Source organism: Epinephelus lanceolatus, chromosome 6, assembly GCF_041903045.1.
Source record: "Epinephelus lanceolatus isolate andai-2023 chromosome 6, ASM4190304v1, whole genome shotgun sequence".
Taxonomy (NCBI): domain Eukaryota; kingdom Metazoa; phylum Chordata; class Actinopteri; order Perciformes; family Serranidae; genus Epinephelus; species Epinephelus lanceolatus.
Genome location: NC_135739.1, coordinates 19,062,926 through 19,083,325, shown reverse-complemented (window position 1 = coordinate 19,083,325; position 20,400 = coordinate 19,062,926). Strand labels below are relative to the sequence as shown.

At 41.7% G+C, this 20,400-nt stretch overlaps 1 protein-coding gene across 2 annotated transcripts in view; it reads right to left on the bottom strand.

Annotated features, from left to right (window-relative positions):
* Window positions 1–1,568: 1,568 nt before the first annotated feature.
* The window catches only part of cep350 (centrosomal protein 350), a 40,082-nt gene continuing 21,250 nt past the window's right edge, over window positions 1,569–20,400 (bottom strand). The window contains exons 19-38 of one of the 2 annotated variants that reach the window (XM_033621313.2): window positions 18,622–18,762; window positions 18,319–18,458; window positions 18,096–18,203; window positions 17,783–18,000; window positions 17,329–17,543; window positions 16,840–17,118; window positions 16,589–16,738; window positions 16,218–16,378; window positions 14,315–14,437; window positions 12,420–12,664; window positions 12,115–12,314; window positions 11,156–11,306; window positions 10,435–10,595; window positions 10,167–10,300; window positions 9,997–10,058; window positions 7,983–9,895; window positions 6,922–7,452; window positions 5,710–5,856; window positions 5,280–5,402; window positions 1,569–5,081 (exon numbers count right to left, since the gene is read on the bottom strand). In XM_033621313.2, coding sequence (XP_033477204.2) covers window positions 4,911–5,081; window positions 5,280–5,402; window positions 5,710–5,856; window positions 6,922–7,452; window positions 7,983–9,895; window positions 9,997–10,058; window positions 10,167–10,300; window positions 10,435–10,595; window positions 11,156–11,306; window positions 12,115–12,314; window positions 12,420–12,664; window positions 14,315–14,437; window positions 16,218–16,378; window positions 16,589–16,738; window positions 16,840–17,118; window positions 17,329–17,543; window positions 17,783–18,000; window positions 18,096–18,203; window positions 18,319–18,458; window positions 18,622–18,762 — 5,373 coding nt within the window. In that variant the 3' untranslated portion in view covers window positions 1,569–4,910. The remainder of the gene's footprint in view (window positions 5,082–5,279; window positions 5,403–5,709; window positions 5,857–6,921; window positions 7,453–7,982; window positions 9,896–9,996; window positions 10,059–10,166; window positions 10,301–10,434; window positions 10,596–11,155; window positions 11,307–12,114; window positions 12,315–12,419; window positions 12,665–14,314; window positions 14,438–16,217; window positions 16,379–16,588; window positions 16,739–16,839; window positions 17,119–17,328; window positions 17,544–17,782; window positions 18,001–18,095; window positions 18,204–18,318; window positions 18,459–18,621; window positions 18,763–20,400) is intronic. The other variant, XM_033621315.2, reaches the window with a different exon arrangement.

Genomic DNA, 20,400 nt, shown 5'->3' with positions numbered 1-20,400 from the left:
AATATACCTTAATTTAGTTTCCACTTTACTTCAAGAGAAGTCAAAATCACTATTTTTGGCCATATACATCACAGGTATGTTCTCACACAGTATGTCACTGAAGAAGCAATTTTCTTATATTGTGATATTCTTGGCTAAATATAAGGCTCTCTGACTACATTTTCTGTTATGCAAACAACCTGTTAAAAGCATCAGCAGAGGTGGAACCAAGTCATTGTTTTGCAAGTCAAAGTCCCCAGTCCAGTCCCAAGCCAAGAGCGGTAAGTCCCTAGTCAAATTCCAGGTCAAGACTAACAAGGAAAAAGCAAAATCCAAAGTCCTGAACTTTGAGTTTCAAGACAAGTCATCAAGCGTTCCCCACCAAACATAATGATATTAACTAGCACCAAAACAGAATTAATTTTGTATGTTCCTTGCTTGTTGTGTTAACCTCCTGAGACCCCGTGTCCCCATATGAGGACATCACATTTTGGGTTTACTTGACCTTATAAATCTTTCCGATTAACTTAAACCCATTGTCCTTGTTGATTTATGATTAATAATGTTTGTAGTTTGATATGGCAACAAATTTGACCAATTTTAGCAACAGCAACAGTCTTCCAAAATTGTCTACCTTCAAAATGATACTTGTATGTTGTTGCATGTTTTATGTCTGAATTCAAAAAATAATGTTAACATTAGTTGATTCAGGAAATAAGAGGAAAATAATTCATTCATGGCACAAATTTTATTTAATATAATTTTTTTTATCTCTGTGCTTGGGGAAAGGTATCAAGTATTTCCAAGTCAAATGTCTCAAGTCCAAGTAAAGTCATGAGTCATTGGTGTTAATTTCCAGGTTATGTTGCAAGTCTTTTTTTGATTTTGTCAAATCTAAAGTCATTTATGACCCAAGTATGTCATGTGACTCAAGTCTACACCTCTGGTAAATGGTAATATCCTTAGTAATTATCTTTGTATCAAAAGGGCCTTAGCTAGGATTTCTTTACATAGTTTTCTGTGTATCTAAAAAAAAATTACAAAGCTCCAAATTTTTTTTTATCTCTGCACATTATCTTTTAGTCACGTTTTAAGGTTTTTAAACTAATAAATATAAGCCTTAAAAACATTTCAAAACATGTCAAGTCAATTTTATTATATACTGTGGTCCAATATTACAAATCACAATATCGCTCAGGGCATTTTAGGATCTGTACAGCAAATGACACCCTCCCCACAAAAACCCTTCATCAGGGAAAAAAATGGTAGAAACCTCAAGAAGAACACGTGTAAAATGTGTGTGTAATCATAGGATGTAACGTCCTTTTGATGCCATGTAACTCCCACATTGCCACTGAACGTGACAGTGGTGTCCACAGCAGTCACTGCAACCCTGCAATCAATTCAGGAGTTACTGACTTCAATTTTTCTGCATTTTGAGATTGTTAACATGGATTCACAGTTCAAATGGAACCAGCAGAAAAACACTCAACATTTAGACTTTTAGGAGGAGATATCTTGGCCTGCTGTCAGTGCTGTGAGAGCACTGTGTGGTAACTACTGCAAACTCAAAACCAAACCAGTCAGCATTGCTTTAGAAACAATGAAAGCTTTATTTACAATTTCAAAGTTCATTTAGTTAACAAATATATATTTTGCACATATTTGCAAAGTAAACAGTGTTTATCTTACAACAATCGTTCAGGTTACAGTAACAGTGGGTCAGATCGGATAGACAGTATATTTACAACCTTAAAAGAATTGTACAAGTCTCCAAGTGCACTTGGCACACACTTATAACACATTATTATTATAAATATTCATAAACATTTCAAAAAGATGAATCTACTCTGACTGGGTTAATTTGATGATCAAATCTTTTGTGCCTACTTTTTAATTCAGTTATTCAGATCAAACTCGATTAGAAGGTAAAGTTGCTCTATCCACCTCGGACCAGCAGATAGAAGCAACTCTGCCCTACACCAAACAGCTTCAAGCTTCTTGACGATTAATTTATCTACACACTACAGCAGAAGTCTAAGCTATTTGGTCCACACATGGAGAGCAATGCATAAGACCAAGTACTGCATAGTTACAGAGGGGAACTTAACTCTCCCCACATACAATCAAATCAAGAGGACAATCCTACAGGGTTTGAGATAAAGCCTTACAGAAAGAGAGAAAGAGTTTCTAAAGTACGAATCATGTCACCATTACAGTTACATATGCCTACAGACCAGACATACAAGTCATACAGCATGGAGAGATTGGTGTCAAATGTTTTTGGTCTTTTTCTACATTATATAACTTACATTTTGAACATACACATTAGCAACTCCTAAAACACTGACAGTAGAAAAAAAAAAGTCTCAGTTTAAGGTCACTTTAGCTCCAAACAGTCAGTAAAGATTAACAAGCTCTGTCACTCATGCCACAATGAGTCTGTACACAGTTTGTTGGATCAAAGCAGCGCCGACAGTGAGGACTAAAACAAGCCCTTGGACACAGTCCTACGTGCTCAGTCTCATCACCTCTATGACTCACACTGTGTGTGTGCGTGTGGAGTGTCAACAATCTAGTTCCTGATACAGTTTATCAATAAAATGATTCAACTGTGTCTATATGCACAGATGCTGGGGTGACACGGGTAAGAAGCAGGAAACCTTAAGGGTGAGTCAGCATAGACATTTCCTTTGAGGCATAGAAAATGCTTCCTCATCTATGCTTCAATACATAAAGATTGATAAGGCAGAAACTTAAGTATTGGCAAACCGGTGAGAAGGAAGAGCGGCCATTTAAGGATCATTTACAAAACCGTAGTATACAGCAGTTGAAAGAGACATTCAAAGAAAATAGGTCCAAAAGGATGTTGAGACATCAACAAAGTTTGTTATAAACCAACTTAAACAGGCACTTAAACTGAATGTTGAAAAAGACTACCTCTGTTGTCTGACTACATCGCCAGGCTACATTCTGATGGCTGGTTTGAACTTGCTGATCGCTGTAAAGCCAAATCTGTCACAGCGGCAAGTGGAGCACAGAACCATGCTGCTACACGACTCAATAGTTTTTGGGCAAATGTTCAGCTGGCTTCCTTTGCAAGGGCGGGGGATGAAGAAACAAGACAACCACAGGTGTTTTCTCAGGTCAGAGAAAGTAAATGGACTGTAGGAAAAGTAAGGCTCAAATCCAGCATTTCAGTTCTGTCCTATGATGTAAGTCTAAAATATATAAAGTCAGGCCTACTGCCAGTCTTCTGTGTCCCACTTGCATACTATATACTCTGTTGTTTTTTTTTTGTTTAAGTATGTAGTGTTACACACACAAAAAAGACCAAATGAAATATGAAAATACCAGCATGTATATTAAAATTACTTTTGGGTTTGTCTCCAAATGCTAACTCATAAACATTGTTAAATGGGGCGCAAAAGCTTTGAAGCATTTTCTTTGCTGGTTGTTTAAGATGTTTTCAACCTGTTAACATAAGGACACAGTGTATGTGTAGTATGAAAGTGGGACACAGTGATTGTGTCGACCACTTGGACAGCTGTGGCCTCGATAAAAGTCATACAGAACACTTCTAATTAATCATTAACACTACGACATTTAAATATTAAAACAGTTTTTTTTCTCCCCATGTTCTTTTTCTGGTTTCAATAGCATTCTTTAAAACCTCCTACATAATATATTGCCGTGTTCACATTCACATTTCTGTTTGTGCTTTTTGTACAGTTTTCATTAGATGTTAAAATCTGTTCTCAAGATCATTTACAGTTCAAAATGTTCCTTACTCCTCTAATCAAACGTTTTCACGCAATAAATAATATAATTATGGAGGCAAATATTTTTTTCCCCCACACAATATCTGATCTCAGTGACACTCCAATGCAGCATAGTCTCACAATATTCGATCAGTGACGAACTGAAACCGTTTTAGCTCTCCTCCGGCACACTGAGTTAGAAATTCAACAATGGTTATAAAGTTAGACTCTCAGCTTTTTTGTAAACATAGTCTCCCAATTAAGAGCCAATGCAACAGGACATGACGCCAAAGCAAACAAGAAGTATTTAGGGCCAAACAGTGACTGGCGTCCAACTGAGCATATGTTGTACTTGCTGAAGACCAGACTTCAGGCAAAAAGTCTCAGAAACAACCAAGATGTGAAGATTGCTGCAATAATGCATTATGATATTAACTTAAAGCTTGCTTATACACCACTTAAATGTGGGAGCTGATCACTGATCACCTAATATGGATGTAAAAACCCTCAAATTACAGCTAAAAGTTTAACTTCATAGCCACTGTTTAATGTCAATGAGCTGGATTACAAAGCCAACACAATAATGTGTCACTGTCAAATCACTTATGGACTACACTGTATATTCTTTATCTGCTACTCTAATCTTTGAATCCATATATATATATATATATATTTACTTTAAGATTCAATACAAATATAACAACCTACTTTTGTTCCAGGTGGATTTTATTTTACAGTCTCCCATGGAACGATCAACTTAGCAGCATCGATGGACTTTAAATGCGAACAAATGGCTCAGTCCATTCTATGAAAACATCTACTCATTCTCCAACTGGCATTTACAAAAGGACCAGTCCAGGAGGTGAGAACTGAGACTAGGTGGTGTTAAGGTTTAAGAAGGCTGGGTTGCTCAAGAGGCATTTTGTGTGTAGAACAAATTATGTAACCACTACAGTTAGCTGAAGCAAAATTCAGCAAATTATTGTCACAGAGATAAGTAGGAGTTGTTCAGCTGAGAGGTAATGCTGGGACTGAAGGCATCTGAGGGTTGCTGTTGGCACATCAGCTGGTGGAAGACCAAGCGGCGGGAGGTTGGCTGGAGTTCACTGGGGGTGAAGAAAGACTGGGATTGAGCTAGAGGTTGTAGTTAAAATCTGAGCGGGAAAGCTGTCAGGAGAGGGTGTTTTCTCTTTTGGCCCTCTTGTCGTAGATTAGCGTCAGCACGTTTGCAGTGTCCTTCAGCAGAGCATCGAATATGCTGTCTGCCAGCTGCATCTTGACAAACAGCTCGTCCTCATCATAGTTGACCCACTGGGCTTCCTCCTCGTGAAGTTCCTGAACCTGAGAGACAAACAGGGTCAACTACTGAAGCACAGTGACTGACATCAGTTGTTTATATTGCTGTGAGTAAAGTGGGAACATTTAATAACTGAAAGTTACATGTCAGTGTCCACTAAACTCAAAGGAATTGTGTATTAGAATAGGATCTGAACAACACTGTACAAACCCCCAAAATACTTTTTAAAGTTTGGGACCTACCAGAATGTGATCAACTCTGTCTCGCTTCTTTCTGCCAAATTTAAGCATCTTCTGCCAGTCAGTCTTCTGGCTGTGATCTTTTGTCAGACCATACAGTTTCAGTACTTCTGTTGAGATCAGTTCCTGGTGCACAATGTGAAAAAAGAAACAGACCATGTCATGATGTGTGTACAAGGCATTACAATACATTTGAATTTGTAAGACTGCAAAGGATTTTATTACTGCACTCCATAAAATTTGCCTGTAACCAAGGTGATTTAACAAAGCCTAACTGTGAAGTTTGTTTACTTTTCCAGTCACTTTGGAAGATAAGAAACAAACCAACTAACTCATCTAGTTGCCTTTAAAGGTAAGGCAATTTGTATTTTAAAATAAACACGTAAATGTAGAATGTCTTTCTGCTGGTGGTGACCGTCCTGCAGTACTGTACCTGGATCTTGGAGAGGTCTCCTGTTGTTTTTACTCTGTGGAAGGAGGAGGACTTGACTCGTCTTGGTTTGACCCACTGAGGCTGATCGGCATTGGGGTCCTCAGCATAGATATCCTGAAGTATCTCCCACGTCAGGTCATACACAGCCTGGGGAGCGACAGAGAGAAATGAGATTTGAGTGCATAAATGTATAATATTAAATAAAACTGCGCTTCAAGCTGCAGTAGTTTCTCAGGTTCGGTAATCCCGTAAGTGAACATAAATGAGTCAGACAGCATGTGAAAATGTCAGAATTTACTGCTCAGCAGCTCCAGTATTCACACTCAAAGCAAAGCATCTGACCAACTGAGGCCATTTTTGGAGCAAGAGTCTGAAGTTTGTCAGTAGCAGAGGAGTAATCTCATAGTTGGAAGACAAAGGCAACTGAAATAGCTGAGTAGTCTTGAAAACATCAAGTTGCTAATCAGAGAGGAATCTGCTGAACATTGGAAACTTGTCTGGCATTTAACCTCGGTCAGCTCAGAGTAAGTTCTGTCTTGATGACTACACTGCAAGTACAGCTGCTGTCTGCCTCAGCTGGGTTTATACTTCTGCACTGAATCGACGCTGTACTTACATACCCTGACTTTCACCTCCCAGAAATCTAACTGCAACTTAAAACCATTTCCCTCACTAAAAACAAGGCTTTTATTCACATTAATTTCACAGATAAACAATAAATTGTGAAGTCAATAGAGCCCTCACAAAATAGCATCTTGTGTGTTATTTAGCCTCGCTACATGAGTGTAGGAAAGTTTGCTAGCCTAATTTATGCAGAGAGAAATGTCATAGGCTTATGCTAACAATGTCAGCATGTTGTATATGTGGGGAAAATGTGTGTAGCAAAAGACAACTGTTATGTCTGTAAGCACTTGAGAGTTATAATGGAGTCAAATATTGTGCTTTTGTTTAATAGTGTTGTGATTAATCAATGTTTTATATGTGTTTTTGGAGTGTTAGTTGAATCAATCAAACTTCACTGCATTTCACAGAAACTCAACAAAGCAGCATAAAACCCCTTCTGTCAACTAGCGTTTCAGAGGTGTAATTGCAGAGTGACACAGACACACTGATTGTGGTATTATACACATGCATTCAAGTTTTCAGTGGGCTATCTGTATGGCTGCTTTTGTTATACTTCTTTTTTGATGTTTTACAAGTTCTCCTTTTCACCTTTCTGTAGCTGCGGACACAGAGGGCCTCCGGGTCCTGGCTGCTGGCCTCTTTACCCAGATACTCTTGTGACGGTTTGGGGTTTGGCTGTTGTGCAAGGGTCACTGCTCCCTCTTTCCCAAGGCCGTAGTTCTCCCAGATCTCCTGAGTGGCAGCATGAACCATTTTCTCCACCTCTGCGGCTGAGTGGGGTACCACCATTGCAGGCTGCTCAGGTAATTTGGGGGGCAGGGGGAGAGGCAGCTCAGGTCTAGGTGGAGTTTTTACCTGCGGTTCCCCACCTGATGACGGGACCAGCCCCGTCAGGGATGCTCCAGCTGGTGAGCTAGACCTCCCCAGCCTCGCCTCCTCCTCTTCCTCTCTCTGTTTCTGTTTGAGTCTCTGTTGTTCTCTACGGGAGCTGAGGCCAAAGTCCTCATCAAACCAGTCCTGATCATCACCTAACTCATCCAGCAGTTCACGGCTCAGTTCCAGCTCTGCAAGTCGCTTGGCGAGCTCCTCCTGACCACTGGCACCGAGTACTGGACTCTCCTATTGTGAAAGGAAAAAACAGGAAAAAGTGAATGTCAGGCTCACTTCCAATTTTAGATTCAAACCTTCCATAACTATGAATATCTAACTGAACCATGACAAAACAAGTCCCATTATAAATCATGGTTTTACACAGATTTAAAGATTATTCTTTCTTACTGATGTTTCAGACACAAAAGGTTTCAGCAAAGAGCACCAAAATTCAATAAAGTCTGTCAACATTAAGTTGGACTTTGGCTGAGCACATACCAAAAACAAGGGTTCCCCAGGTCAAATCAACAAGTACTGTTTGTCAGTAACTCTATCGTGTCATCGCTGGTGTTTCCACACAATGAAAAATTCCACAGTTCAATCGTGTACAGTACTGTCACATTTGTAAGGTTTTTGTTCACTCATAGTGATATTCTGATTCTATGACTTTGATATTACACAGGCATGACAATACATGGAGACAATATATTACTATTTGTAGCTTGAATTTTTCAAAATTTTATTGACAGGTTACTAAAGAATCAGAAATATTCACTCACCGGTCGGTTACACAGCTCTGGAGAAGACAGCTCCTCTTTTTCCGCAGGTAGGAAGAAGGGCAGATCATCTTTTTGCGAAGAGAACCATTCTTCTTCTTCAACATTTTCACCAAATAGGTCTCCATTCATCTGGTTGGCAGCTTCTATCTTCTGCTCTTTAGCCTTTTTAATTTCAACAAACTGCTTTAAAGTGTCTTTCACAAAGTTGTTGAGGAGCTTGTCTGCAAATGTGTCTAGTAAGTCTTTGTCCGTCTGTTCTTTCTTAACATCCCTGATACCTGTGGAAAGAGCAGCAAGACTACGCTGGGGTTGTGAGTCTTCTTCGTTCTCAACAAGTGTAGTAATCTCCTTCTGACTCTGCTTCCCAAGGCCAACCGTGTCCAAGTCAGAGATGAGGAGGGTGGTTGGTGCATCTTCAAAGTCTAATATTATGTTGCCATTAGAAATGGGATGCTTGGACTCCTTGTAATGCTGTGAATTGAGGTGTAATCCAGGCTTGTGAGCAGACTCATCTGTTGCCTTTTTATCTCCAGGCCCAAAGACCTTATTAGATGTTTGTTCATTTTCACTCTGTAGATTTCCTTGTTTCTGGGATTTGTGCTCATCTGTATTATGTTTATCTCCACCTTTATCTGACAGACCATCAAAGAATGAATCCTCATCCTCCGTGGTGTCTGTGTAGATCTCATACTTGTCTGGCAGGTGTGTGATCTTGTCTGGAGGAGCAAAGATTCCATGACTCTCATCACACTCAAAGTAAACCACCCCATCATAAGTGCCGTTGTTGCTCCCCTCAGACTTATCCAACTCAACGCCAGCCCAGAAGCCATTAGCAAAGCTGGTTGGACCTTTGAATCTCAGAGTACCGGGCTGAACACCGCCGACAAGAACACGATCTCCGATGGTAAAACTTGGCATTTCATCTTTAACAGGAGAGAGAGGGGTGTGCAAAGGAGAGATGGGCGGTGAGTGGCTGGAATTAACAATATCCTTGCCGTCATGTTTGGAGTCTTCTGTGTGGTTATGAAGATCCAGCAGTCTCCCAGACTGGTGGCTAGCTCCACTAGTCCCCGAATGATGACTCAGTTCTTCAGCTATTTCCTCCTCTACCTCCTCATCCTGGCTGTCGTACGGTGTGGCTCTGCTAGGTGAGTCCTTTCTCGAGCCCTTGATCTCAGTAGGGGACACTGAGATGTGAGAGACAGGCTTGGAACTCTGACGCTCCTCCCTGGGTGAAGAATCCACTGAAGACTCAAAGTCATCATGATAGCCATCTGCTACAGGAGAGGAGGCCTCGACATCCTTTACGGGTGCCTCGTTCTTTGAAGAGAAGGCAACCGAGTCAGGGGAGCAGGAATGGTCGCTGGATGCAGCACTATAGCTTAAATGTTGTGATGTTTTGAGGTCCATTGCAGCTGATTGTGACTTATTAGAGGAGATGATGTTAGATTTTGCAGCTTCCTCAGCTTCAGATATTTCCCTTGTCTTAATTTGTTTATCTTGTTCTAAGCTGACAGATGGGGAGTATCGATGTTCTTCACTCATGGAAGAAGAAACCTGTTTAGATGTAGACAGCTTCTCTTGGGAGTCAAGTCTGTCTTCCTTTTCTAATTTGAAAAGATGTTCAGAATGTCGATCCTCAGATGTGGAGCTCACTTTCACCTCCAGCTCTTCTTGAATGTCAGATTTTTGATAAGACGGAACGTTTTCATCACCAGACTCGATTATCTGTGCCTTGGCTTCCTTAGAGGAAGGTCTTACAAGACCCTCTGTGGACAGGCGGCTCCTGTGTCCTGAGGGTGGACACTCTGGGCTGCCATGTACTGGGGTTGGAGTGACTGTTGGTGGGTCATCATCAGACAATTCTTCAGGCACTGAGGTGGATCTACTGAGATCAGGTTCAGGACGGGCATCTGTCATGAAAGGAAAGGGTCAAATTATTATTGGAACATCTGTTAAAACACACTTTAAAAAACTTTAGGTATATGCTAGTTATGATGAGGACATCACTCACTGTGATCTAATGAAGCATCAATTTGTGTCCTTTCAGAGTCAGAGATTTTGCTGGTTTCTAACCTGAAAAAAAAAAAAAAAAAAAAAGATTTGCTTTAATTAAACACCAATTTTTCCTAACTCATATGACAGTATTAGACATATTGTCATGTTTACAGCTGTTCTTGTTACCTGTGAGCAGGTGTTTTAATACTGGACTGCTCTGCGATTGAGGTGGAATCTTTATTCTGAACCTTCGTATCAGATGTCGAGTCTGGCTCCTTGTTCAGTTCTGCCTTTGTTTTCTCGATGAAGTTGTTGTAGCTCTGAAAGGAAAACCAGGAGAGCAACACATACAGACACATTAACAAAAACATAATCATCCAAGTTTGAATGTTCAAACTACATCTCAACATTCAAACAAACACCCATCTAGAAGCACACACTCATACACATTTACCTCCAACTGTTTCAGCAAACTGGCCTCCTGTGCCTTCAGGCGCTCTTTGTGCCTCTTCTTCTGCTCTTTCTTCAGCTGGTAGGCCATAAACTTTCGTTTTCGGAGCTCTTCTTTCAGGGCCTTGATTCGACTCTCTATGTCACTCTGGTCTGAAATGGGTTCTGAAGGAAAATTTTGATGATAAATCACAGTTAGAATGTGAAACAAGCGCCAGATCTCTGATTAGCAAAGGGTAATCCAACTTTGTGCCCACTCGAACTCAAACCCAATTCTTTGGAGATTAGTGTACATTTTCTTTACTAAGAATGTGTTAGGGTCATTTTGGTGCATGTTGCTGTGGCTTGTACACAATGAACAAACAGTATTACAAAGATTAGAGGTTTAAAAAGTGGCCTGAAAATGAATAAAACACATTCAGCTATAATACTGGGCCAGCAGAACTGACTTTACTGGTGCAGTAACTAAGTCCAATGCAAAGTGTTCTCTCCTCCCATCCCACAGCTAAGCAGGTTAGGTATCAAGGAAGTGCTTGCATAATGTATTCCTGGCAGCATCACATTATGCCTGACTACACAGCGCCAGCAATATAGCTGCATTATATCCACTCTCTCTTCTCTCCCCATTCTACCTTCTCCGAGAACTACCAGGAACAACGATACGCCCCCCAAAAATATTACAGTGTATATTCTGTGTATGTGTGTTATGTTGTTGGGTAACTCACCAGTCTGCGTGGGCAGGGGGGATTCAGCTGGCTGAGTGCGGGCCTGGTTGGGGGTCCGGGAGGAGGACCGAAGCTGCATCTTGGTTTTGCTGCTGCCATCCGAAGGAGAGGCAGCAGGGCTGTGGCTGCCTTTGAATGGAGACTGGAGAGACTAAAGAGGAGGAGCGGAAGAGAAAGGAACATTACTCTGGGTATAACAACAGTCAGATGGACTAAAAGAGGCATGCCTGAATTAATATTTTACAAGCACAGTAAACTAACAACTGCTAGTTACCCCCTTGCATGTCCCTCAGAAAATATAAAGCAACACTAAGTATTTTCTTTAGTTCAATAAAAACTATAAATAATCCGGAACAGCATCTAAACAGAGTTCTTTGGGATGAAGTCAACTGAAGCCTGTACACTCTCTCGGACATATGAGGGCAGTTTTAGAAAAGCTATATTTACACTCAAAATGAACGCAGCTAGCATCAAACAGGGTGTCTACAGGTATCATATACTTATATTTAATGCTTTTTAAGACCTTTTCAATATAAATTTAACCAAATTCAACACTGATTTTTAGACAAATCATATTTTTCTTATTCAACATTGAGGCTGAGTACAAAGGTAAGTAGTGTATATGTAGTCCTGTGCAGAGGTAGGTTATATGTAGGAGTAAAGAGTATGAAAAAAAGACAGTGTCAGGTTCATTGGTAGGTTTAAGATGTGTAATATTCGTATTTTAGACTTTCAGGCTGAAGAGCTTGACTCATTTTGACAAAAATAAATCAAAAGATGGATAAATTAAATTAAATAAAATGTCTGTGGCAATTAAGACATAGCAAATTCAAATTTAAGACTAATTACTTTTAAGGCCTGATATTTATAAAATGAATTTAACACATTTTAAGAACCTGCAGATACCCTGTTGCAGAGATGAGACTAAATACTGAAATTAAAAAAACATTCATGCGTACTTGTCTGCCAGGTGACTGGGAAGCTGACGTAAAGTCCTGGGTGTAATTTGCAGGGCTGCTCTGCACGGAGGCCAAAGGCGTTTCAGGGACTGACGCAGGTTGTACTGGAGATGGGCTTCCTGGCTGCTGGGACCCCAGTCCCTCTGTGTGTATGCTGGACTCAGGCGTTACTGAGGAACAGTCGCCTTCACTCACATACTCTGAAAACAGACAAAACATGAAGTCATTATTATTTGTCCAGATTAATTTTGACCTGATTTTGACTTTAATCCTTTCAAAAAACAGTGAGGATCCCGTTGCTTCACCTTTCTCACTGTCGGTTCTGGGCTCTGAGCTTCGGTGATGACTGGGGCTGGGGCTAATGTCTGAGATCTCCTTTTCCTGACTCTCTGCCCCGTCCCGAGGCGTTTGTCTGTCCCACACAGCCAGGGCCTCTTTTTCCATCCTACGGACCTCTGCCTCTTCCTGGTCGAGACGCTGTTTCCACTGCAGCAGCTCCTCGGCATGGTGACGCCTCTGCATCAGCTGCTGCTCCCGCTTTGTCAGGAACCTGAGGAAGAGGATGGTAAGAATAATGGGAAAAGAGAATAAAGAGATGAGGAAGGAGTGGAGGAAGAGATGATGGTGAGAGGAAAGGTGAGGAAATGAAAAAATTAGGGAAGAGACAGGAAAAAGATGGGTGATGAAGGAGGTAGCAGTGAAGAGGGAGAGAAGAGTTTGACAAAAACATTTAGCGTAAAGAATGTTAAACATGACATCGCAGAAGCAAGCAGACCCAAATCACCTGGACATCAAGTTATCACTGCAAACTCACCTCAAACCTCTAACTCAGACACACACACATACACACCCAGTACATGCTTTACTTATTTATTTCCCTAGAACAATCATCCAAATAAAGAAGTGTACAAGCACCCATTAAATAACAAGCATTAAGTGATGACATGTCACTCGGGAGAAAAGGAGAGCAGGGAAATAACAGTGAAGATGCCAGATTCATGCATCAGACTGAAACCCAGGGGTTGAACGCTGATTGGGTGCAGTCACACACACCTTAAACACACGTAGCAGTTAAAGCAGATAGAAAAACATCTGTATGAATGTCTCTTTAGAAAGACATCTTCTTCCCCTGAACAATGAAGAAACATACAGAATTTCTAATTTCTAAGTCTATTTTACGAACATTTCTCTGTAGATGTATCAGAATAAAGTGCAGTCAGGTATAGCTGTTGTGAAATGTGGCCCCCCACAGCTTTGGGTGCCATTACAGTGCAGTATTATTTAGCCTTAATCTAATTCAGAGGCCCTTCTCTCGACCTAATGTATACTGATGACAAGCCAGATACTAAAGAACCAGACTGGGAGGTTCTTCTAGTGCCTTCCCAAACTCTATTACAGCCAATGGCCATCTGTACTTATTATCCAATCCTATGCAACAGTTACCTAATAAAGAGGGCTAGTTAAGATTTACTGGGCTCATTAAAGAGATAGACTACTCTATCTCTGGTCTGTTCTCTGCAAGAAGTCCTTTACTTCCATGTCATAGTGTGGTTTTATCTCAGAACATTTTGTATCAACAACTGGGGCTGGAGCTGACCAGCCAACAGCCACAATATAAGGACACTGAAGAGAGATGCACTGCAACATTCATTTCAAGAGGCAAGAAAGAAAGAGGGGAAGAGTTGTTAATTTAACACCACAGAAATCAGTGAAATCCCAGTGTTGAGTCTGAGATTCCCATCCAACAAGGAAGGCTCCTATTTAAAATAAACACAACCCTTAACCTTCACAAAAAATGGATCTCACCTCTAACACTGTCAATGTAACCATTTTGTTTTTGGTTTATATTACTCTTCAACCAAAATGCTTTAATGCACATAGTAATGTAATTTAACCAGAAACACTGGCATAAAAAATATGTTTTAAGTGAAGCTGTTAAAGGGTTAGTTTATTTCAGCGAGGCAGCCTTCCTTGGGCACTTTTCAAACTTTCACTCAAACTCTTCCCCCGACAAATTTCATCCTGGAAACAAACCAACACATCCAATCAGTCATCATTCACCGCCCCCCACCCACACAACGTCCCAGTGCCAGTGGATGAACACAAGCATGTTCCATAGGGTGGGGGGGGGGGGGTGAGGCAGGGCAGGGCAGGGCTAGGTGGAAGTGCTGGGCAAGAGGTAGAGAGCACTATACAGTACCTGACCAACTGGTTGTAGATAAAGAGCTGGAATTTAGGGTGGAGGTTGGGAAGACAGACACTGAGGGAGGCCCAGTGGTGGGCCGTGAACACAGAGAAGAAGTAGTGGACAGGGGAACAGTGTCTATAACACACAAGCATGTGACAGACAACGTCAAAAGAGTCGCACAAACACGGGAATGGAAACAAACAACACACAATGCAGAAGGGGGGGGAAACATTAAATACACAGGAGACGTAAAGGGAAAGGACAAGTAGAGAGAAAGGGAGAGAGAAGAGCAATATGAGCAAATGTGGTTTTAATTGCACCCAAGGTGTCAGTCTGACAGGTTTCTGTTAGAATATGGCTACTTTTAGATGAATATGTTTCGGACAACCATGAACATTTAAGCTAGCCTGTGGGTATGGAGCACGGGGGGTTGGTTGGGGGTATGATCACTACAAAACCTGCTTATGGAGGGGGTTAAATGATAGAGTTATCAGTAAACCGCTTTAGATGAAGTGATTACAACATTGTTAGTTTGTTATATCAAGCTGAATATAGACAGTGGTAATAGAGCGTGACAGAGGGAAGGGAAGAAACAATGATAGTTTATTAAAAAAGGACCATAGCAAGCAAGCAAGCCAGTAAATGCATGATCTGACAGAAACATGTTAACACTTTTTTGTTTTTGTCAGATCCTCTTAATAATTTTCTTTTGCTGTGATCTAAACCTAATGGTGGTGATTATAAACTTCATAATGGATTACAATTAACAGGAGCACAAATCCCAAATTGTGTTGCTACTATAACTTTAAACAAATCTAGACCTAAAAATGTTGAAGTGCTACCACGGATGTCCTGTGATTCAGAGCCAAGTTATAAATCCTAAACCTCAGAACAATTAACCCACTTACTGGAGCTACCCGGTCATAAGAGGCTCGACAATCACCTGACCAAAGCTGTTGGCCAAGTCTAAAAACCCTGGAGGATGTACAGGAACTCCAAGCACATGCAGTTACTTGTCAATGCAAGAGGAAGTGGGTAGAATAAAAATGATGGTATGCACAACCAATGTCTGTATTATCTGGAAAATAACTGCCTCTGCAACTGAAAGTTTTAGTACTAACATTACATAGTGTTACAATTATTTAAGTGTAATACTGTGATGTTTTTGCTTTGTTACATTTATTTAGGACTGCAGCAGATCACTCTCAGATTCTCCTACAAAGTTATAGCTTGTACTAATCTGAAGTTAAGGTGGCATTGTAGCAGAGAGTCTGGATTCTGGTCTGCTTTGGAGGGAGAACAACATGGAGCATGCTTATCTTCACATCCACACATTCACACATCCACAGCATTTTAAACAGCAAAGTTAAGATGGCATGCACTATTAGTATATTCATTAGTTTAGTTCCTAGTTGAGGTTAAAACCTTGTGTGTAGAATTACAATATTTCTGATTTTTATGATTTGTCATGGCAGAATGAATACAAAATAAATGGCACTTTTGCAAAAAGCATAGCACGTCACTAATTCAGAGCCACTCAGGTGTAAAATATATCAAAACAAAGCTTTACCAATTTTAATAAAAGCCCTACCACAGGAGAAAGGCGCAAGGAAACAGTAATACTAAATCATAGTCTGTATCAACACATAGACCATGTTAATGGACTCAGACTGTGATCAGGGGCAAAAACTAACCAGAAAAGTAAAAAGAACTGAGCATTCCTTCAATTTTTTGAAAATATTTTTACAAGCACAAGAAAAGTAAAACCCAGAGGGGAAAAGCAGCAGGACACACCAGGAGTAAGCACTGTTAAAACACTGACAGGGGAGCAAGACTTCTGATAATTCACTAGTTAAATTCTCAGTAAGAGGAGAAAATGCAGTTAATAAATGAAAAATGAAAGAAAAGCCTTTACTTCTCATCCATGTGACAGCGCATCTTCTTCAGCTTCTGCATGATGCTGCTGGTCTCACTTCCAGAGATGGAGAGTGAGGGAGAGGGGCTGCGAATATCTTCAGCATGTCTCATGTCTGGGGAGGCTGCCTCAGACACAGGGGTTTCTGACACAGGGGTTTCCTGGAGGATGGATGAATGGACATACAGACATGCCAAGTATTAGTGAAGCCAGTAAAAAAAATGGCAGCATGTACTGTAGTTATTTGTTTCTTTCTTGATTCCATTAAGATCCAACCTCTGTAGGACAACAACACTGCAATGAAACCCCTTAAAGCTATATGTTCCTAGGTATAGGCTGTGACGGTGATTAGTAACTGCTGCACTACTCACAGGTGGCGCTTCACCCCCGGCACACTTGAGACGCTCCTTCAGTCTTAATGTAGAGTTTCTCATCCGCTCAATCTCCTCCTGCTGCTTCAGCAGCAGCTGCCTTTCCTTCCTGGCTGCTTTGTTGGCCTCCTGAAGTCGTTTGATCTCAGCCTGGGAACATGAGTACAGCGGGAGAGAAAGTTGGTTAAGATCACAGTATACCTCAAAGCTTTATTGCCACTTAATGTCAGTATATTTCCTTCTGCATGTACCTGTTCTTGTTGCAACTTCATCAGAAGGCCCCTCTGCTTCTTCCTGATGGGTGGCATTTTGTCATCCTCTCCCTTGTCCCTCAGCTTCTTTTTCTGGTGCTCAAGCCAGGCAAGCTCAGTTCTGGTCTTCTCTTTGAGGGCTTTCTGGCGAAGATGCAGCAGAGAGCTCTGGTGCTGCAGTCTTACCTCCTCGTCCTTCATGTACTGACGCACCATGTCCATGGTGAACTGGGAAAAGCTGTCCTGTCCGCCAGAAAAGGCCATGTTTGCATCCTGAGACTGCAGCAGAGCAAAGGTAAAAAGATTGAGGTTATGAGGAAAGGAGATTAAAGGGGGAGCAAGGGAAAACAGGAGGAGTAAAGTGAGGTAATGAAAAGTTATTATGTGTGAGTCAACAAAAGAAAGACAAAAACCACATGTGCAACAAGGAACATCCACGAGGAAGGATATGCACTGGCAAAAGTTTGTACGATGACTCCGCCCCCTCACCTTTAAGATACTGTGTGCCCCTGAAACTGATGTCATGGTGTGACTGGCTCCATCATCCTCTGATTCTTCATGGTGGCGGGACTTCTTCTCCATAGTTCCACGGCGGTGCGCCTCAGACGGCAGCAGAGAGCGGAAGGAGCGCTCTTCTATCTCATCCTCTGTCATGGACTCATCAAACTTCAGGGAATACTCTGTTGCCACTGACGTACTGTCTCCTGGAGGGCCATAAACAAGATGAGCTCAGTGTAAGTGTGATTTTTAGGTGGCACCGAGTGTTCACACAGTTTTGGCTTCAGTACAAAATAAATCATAGTAATGAGAATTTCACATTTTCTCTAACAGTGGTGGTCACACTTATGTAACAGCAGTCTATCCCAGTTGAACAAATAATAGGGCAATGCTGTGTGCACATGAAAAAACTTTTAAACTATGAACTGTGGTTGTCATCTGATACCTTTCTCATCCACTACAGAGGGGACGCTGTCACTGCAGAGGGAATCATTTGCTGCTGTAAGAACTTCCTCCTCTATGGAGCTGGTGCCTGCTTCCTTGTCCGTCCTCTCTTCAGCTCCACCTTTCCTCCGTTTCCCCTCTGCTGTTTCTTTTTTCGCCCGTTCTCTGCGGTCTGAGGAGACATGTGACGGGCTATGGTGGCTGCTGGAGTCTGCACAACTAAGGAACGAGGCAAAGGACAGAGTTAGTGTCTACTTTGATTTCTCTTCCTGAAACCAGAGAAACTAGTGCTACATAAGAAGCCTGTGTGATACCTGAGGTTGGGTCTTCTGAAGGACAGAGAGTCAGAGTGACTGAGGCTGTTCAGGGAAGACAGCGGTTCCTCTGTCCTGGTCCGTCTGCTTGACACCTCACTAGGGAAGCTGTAAGAGAGCATGCAGAAGACACTTAAAAATGAAACAGATACTAAATTTAAAATGAAAGTTCAATTTAGTATGCAGTCTCTATGATCAAACACAGAAGGTGTTTTTAGTTTACCTGTCAGAGTCATTTTTTTCCTGTCGCTGCTCTGAATAGGAGCTCTGCTCTTCTTCCCGCTCGTCCAACATGGAGGAATCGGAAACATCACGAGGGACAGCCAGAGCTCCTGCTACCTGCGACCGCGCCAATTCTGTCATCTGACGGACAAGAACACAATCTGATGAGTCCTATACTGGATTTTACACTTTCCTCTGCATTTATTGTTATTTCTTTACTGAAACTCAACAATCAATCAGCTTTTGTTACAAAATGAAGACATGGGCTGTTTTCCAGGCAGAGAGGAAGGCAGGGATTGCTAACCTCCTTGATGTGTCGGGCAGTGTCGGCTGTGTACCGTGCTGCCTCAGCCTGTTGACTCATCATCTTCGTAGTTGCCTCCTGGAGGCCCTCCAAGGTCTCTTTTTGATTTGCAGCCAAGTTTTCCTGCAGTTCTAAATGAGCCTGGACAAAACCAAGCATGGACATCACACACACAGAAAAATAAAAGCACTCATACCTTAGAATTCAAAAGGTGAGGAAGCAAACACTAAAGGTATTATCTGCAAATGCACATACAGTACAGGCCAAAAGTTTGGACACACCTTCTCATTCAATGCGTTTTCTTTATTTTCATGACTATTTACATTGTAGATTCTCACTGAAGGCATCAAAACTATGAATGAACACATGTGGAGTTATGTACTTAACAAAAAAAGGTGAAATAACTGAAAACATGTTTTATATTCTAGTTTCTTCAAAATAGCCACCCTTTGCTCTGATTACTGCTTTGCACACTCTTGGCATTCTCTCCATGAGCTTCAAGAGGTAGTCACCTGAAATGGTTTCCAACAGTCTTGAAGGAGTTCCCAGAGGTGTTTAGCACTTGTTGGCCCCTTTGCCTTCACTCTGCGGTCCAGCTCACCCCAAACCATCTCGATTGGGTTCAGGTCCGGTGACTGTGGAGGCCAGGTCATCTGCCGCAGCACTCCATCACTCTCCTTCTTGGTCAAATAGCCCTTACACAGCCTGGAGGTGTGTTTGGGGTCATTGTCCTGTTGAAAAATAAATGATCGTCCAACTAAACGCAAACCGGATGGGATGGCATGTCGCTGCAGGATGCTGTGGTAGCCATGCTGGTTCAGTGTGCCTTCAATTTTGAATAAATCCCCAACAGTGTCACCAGCAAAACACCCCCACACCATCACACCTCCTCCTCCATGCTTCACAGTGGGAACCAGGCATGTGGAATCCATCCGTTCACCTTTTCTGCGTCTCACAAAGACACGGCGGTTGGAACCAAAGATCTCAAATTTGGACTCATCAGACCAAAGCACAGATTTCCACTGGTCTAATGTCCATTCCTTGTGTTTCTTGGCCCAAACAAATCTCTTCTGCTTGTTGCCTCTCCTTAGCAGTGGTTTCCTAGCAGCTATTTGACCATGAAGGCCTGATTGGCGCAGTCTCCTCTTAACAGTTGTTCTAGAGATGGGTCTGCTGCTAGAACTCTGTGTGGCATTCATCTGGTCTCTGATCTGAGCTGCTGTTAACTTGCGATTTCTGAGGCTGGTGACTCGGATGAACTTATCCTCAGAAGCAGAGGTGACTCTTGGTCTTCCTTTCCTGGGTCGGTCCTCATGTGTGCCAGTTTCGTTGTAGCGCTTGATGGTTTTTGCGACTCCACTTGGGGACACATTTAAAGTTTTTGCAATTTTCCGGACTGACTGACCTTCATTTCTTAAAGTAATGATGGCCACTCGTTTTTCTTTAGTTAGTTGATTGGTTCTTGCCATAATATGAATTTTAACAGTTGTCCAATAGGGCTGTCGGCTGTGTATTAACCTGACTTCTGCACAACACAACTGATGGTCCCAACCCCATTGATAAAGCAAGAAATTCCACTAATTGACCCTGATAAGGCACACCTGTGAAGTGGAAACCATTTCAGGTGACTACCTCTTGAAGCTCATCGAGAGAATGCCAAGAGTGTGCAAAGCAGTAATCAGAGCAAAGGGTGGCTATTTTGAAGAAACTAGAATATAAAACATGTTTTCAGTTATTTCACCTTTTTTTGTTAAGTACATAACTCCACATGTGTTCATT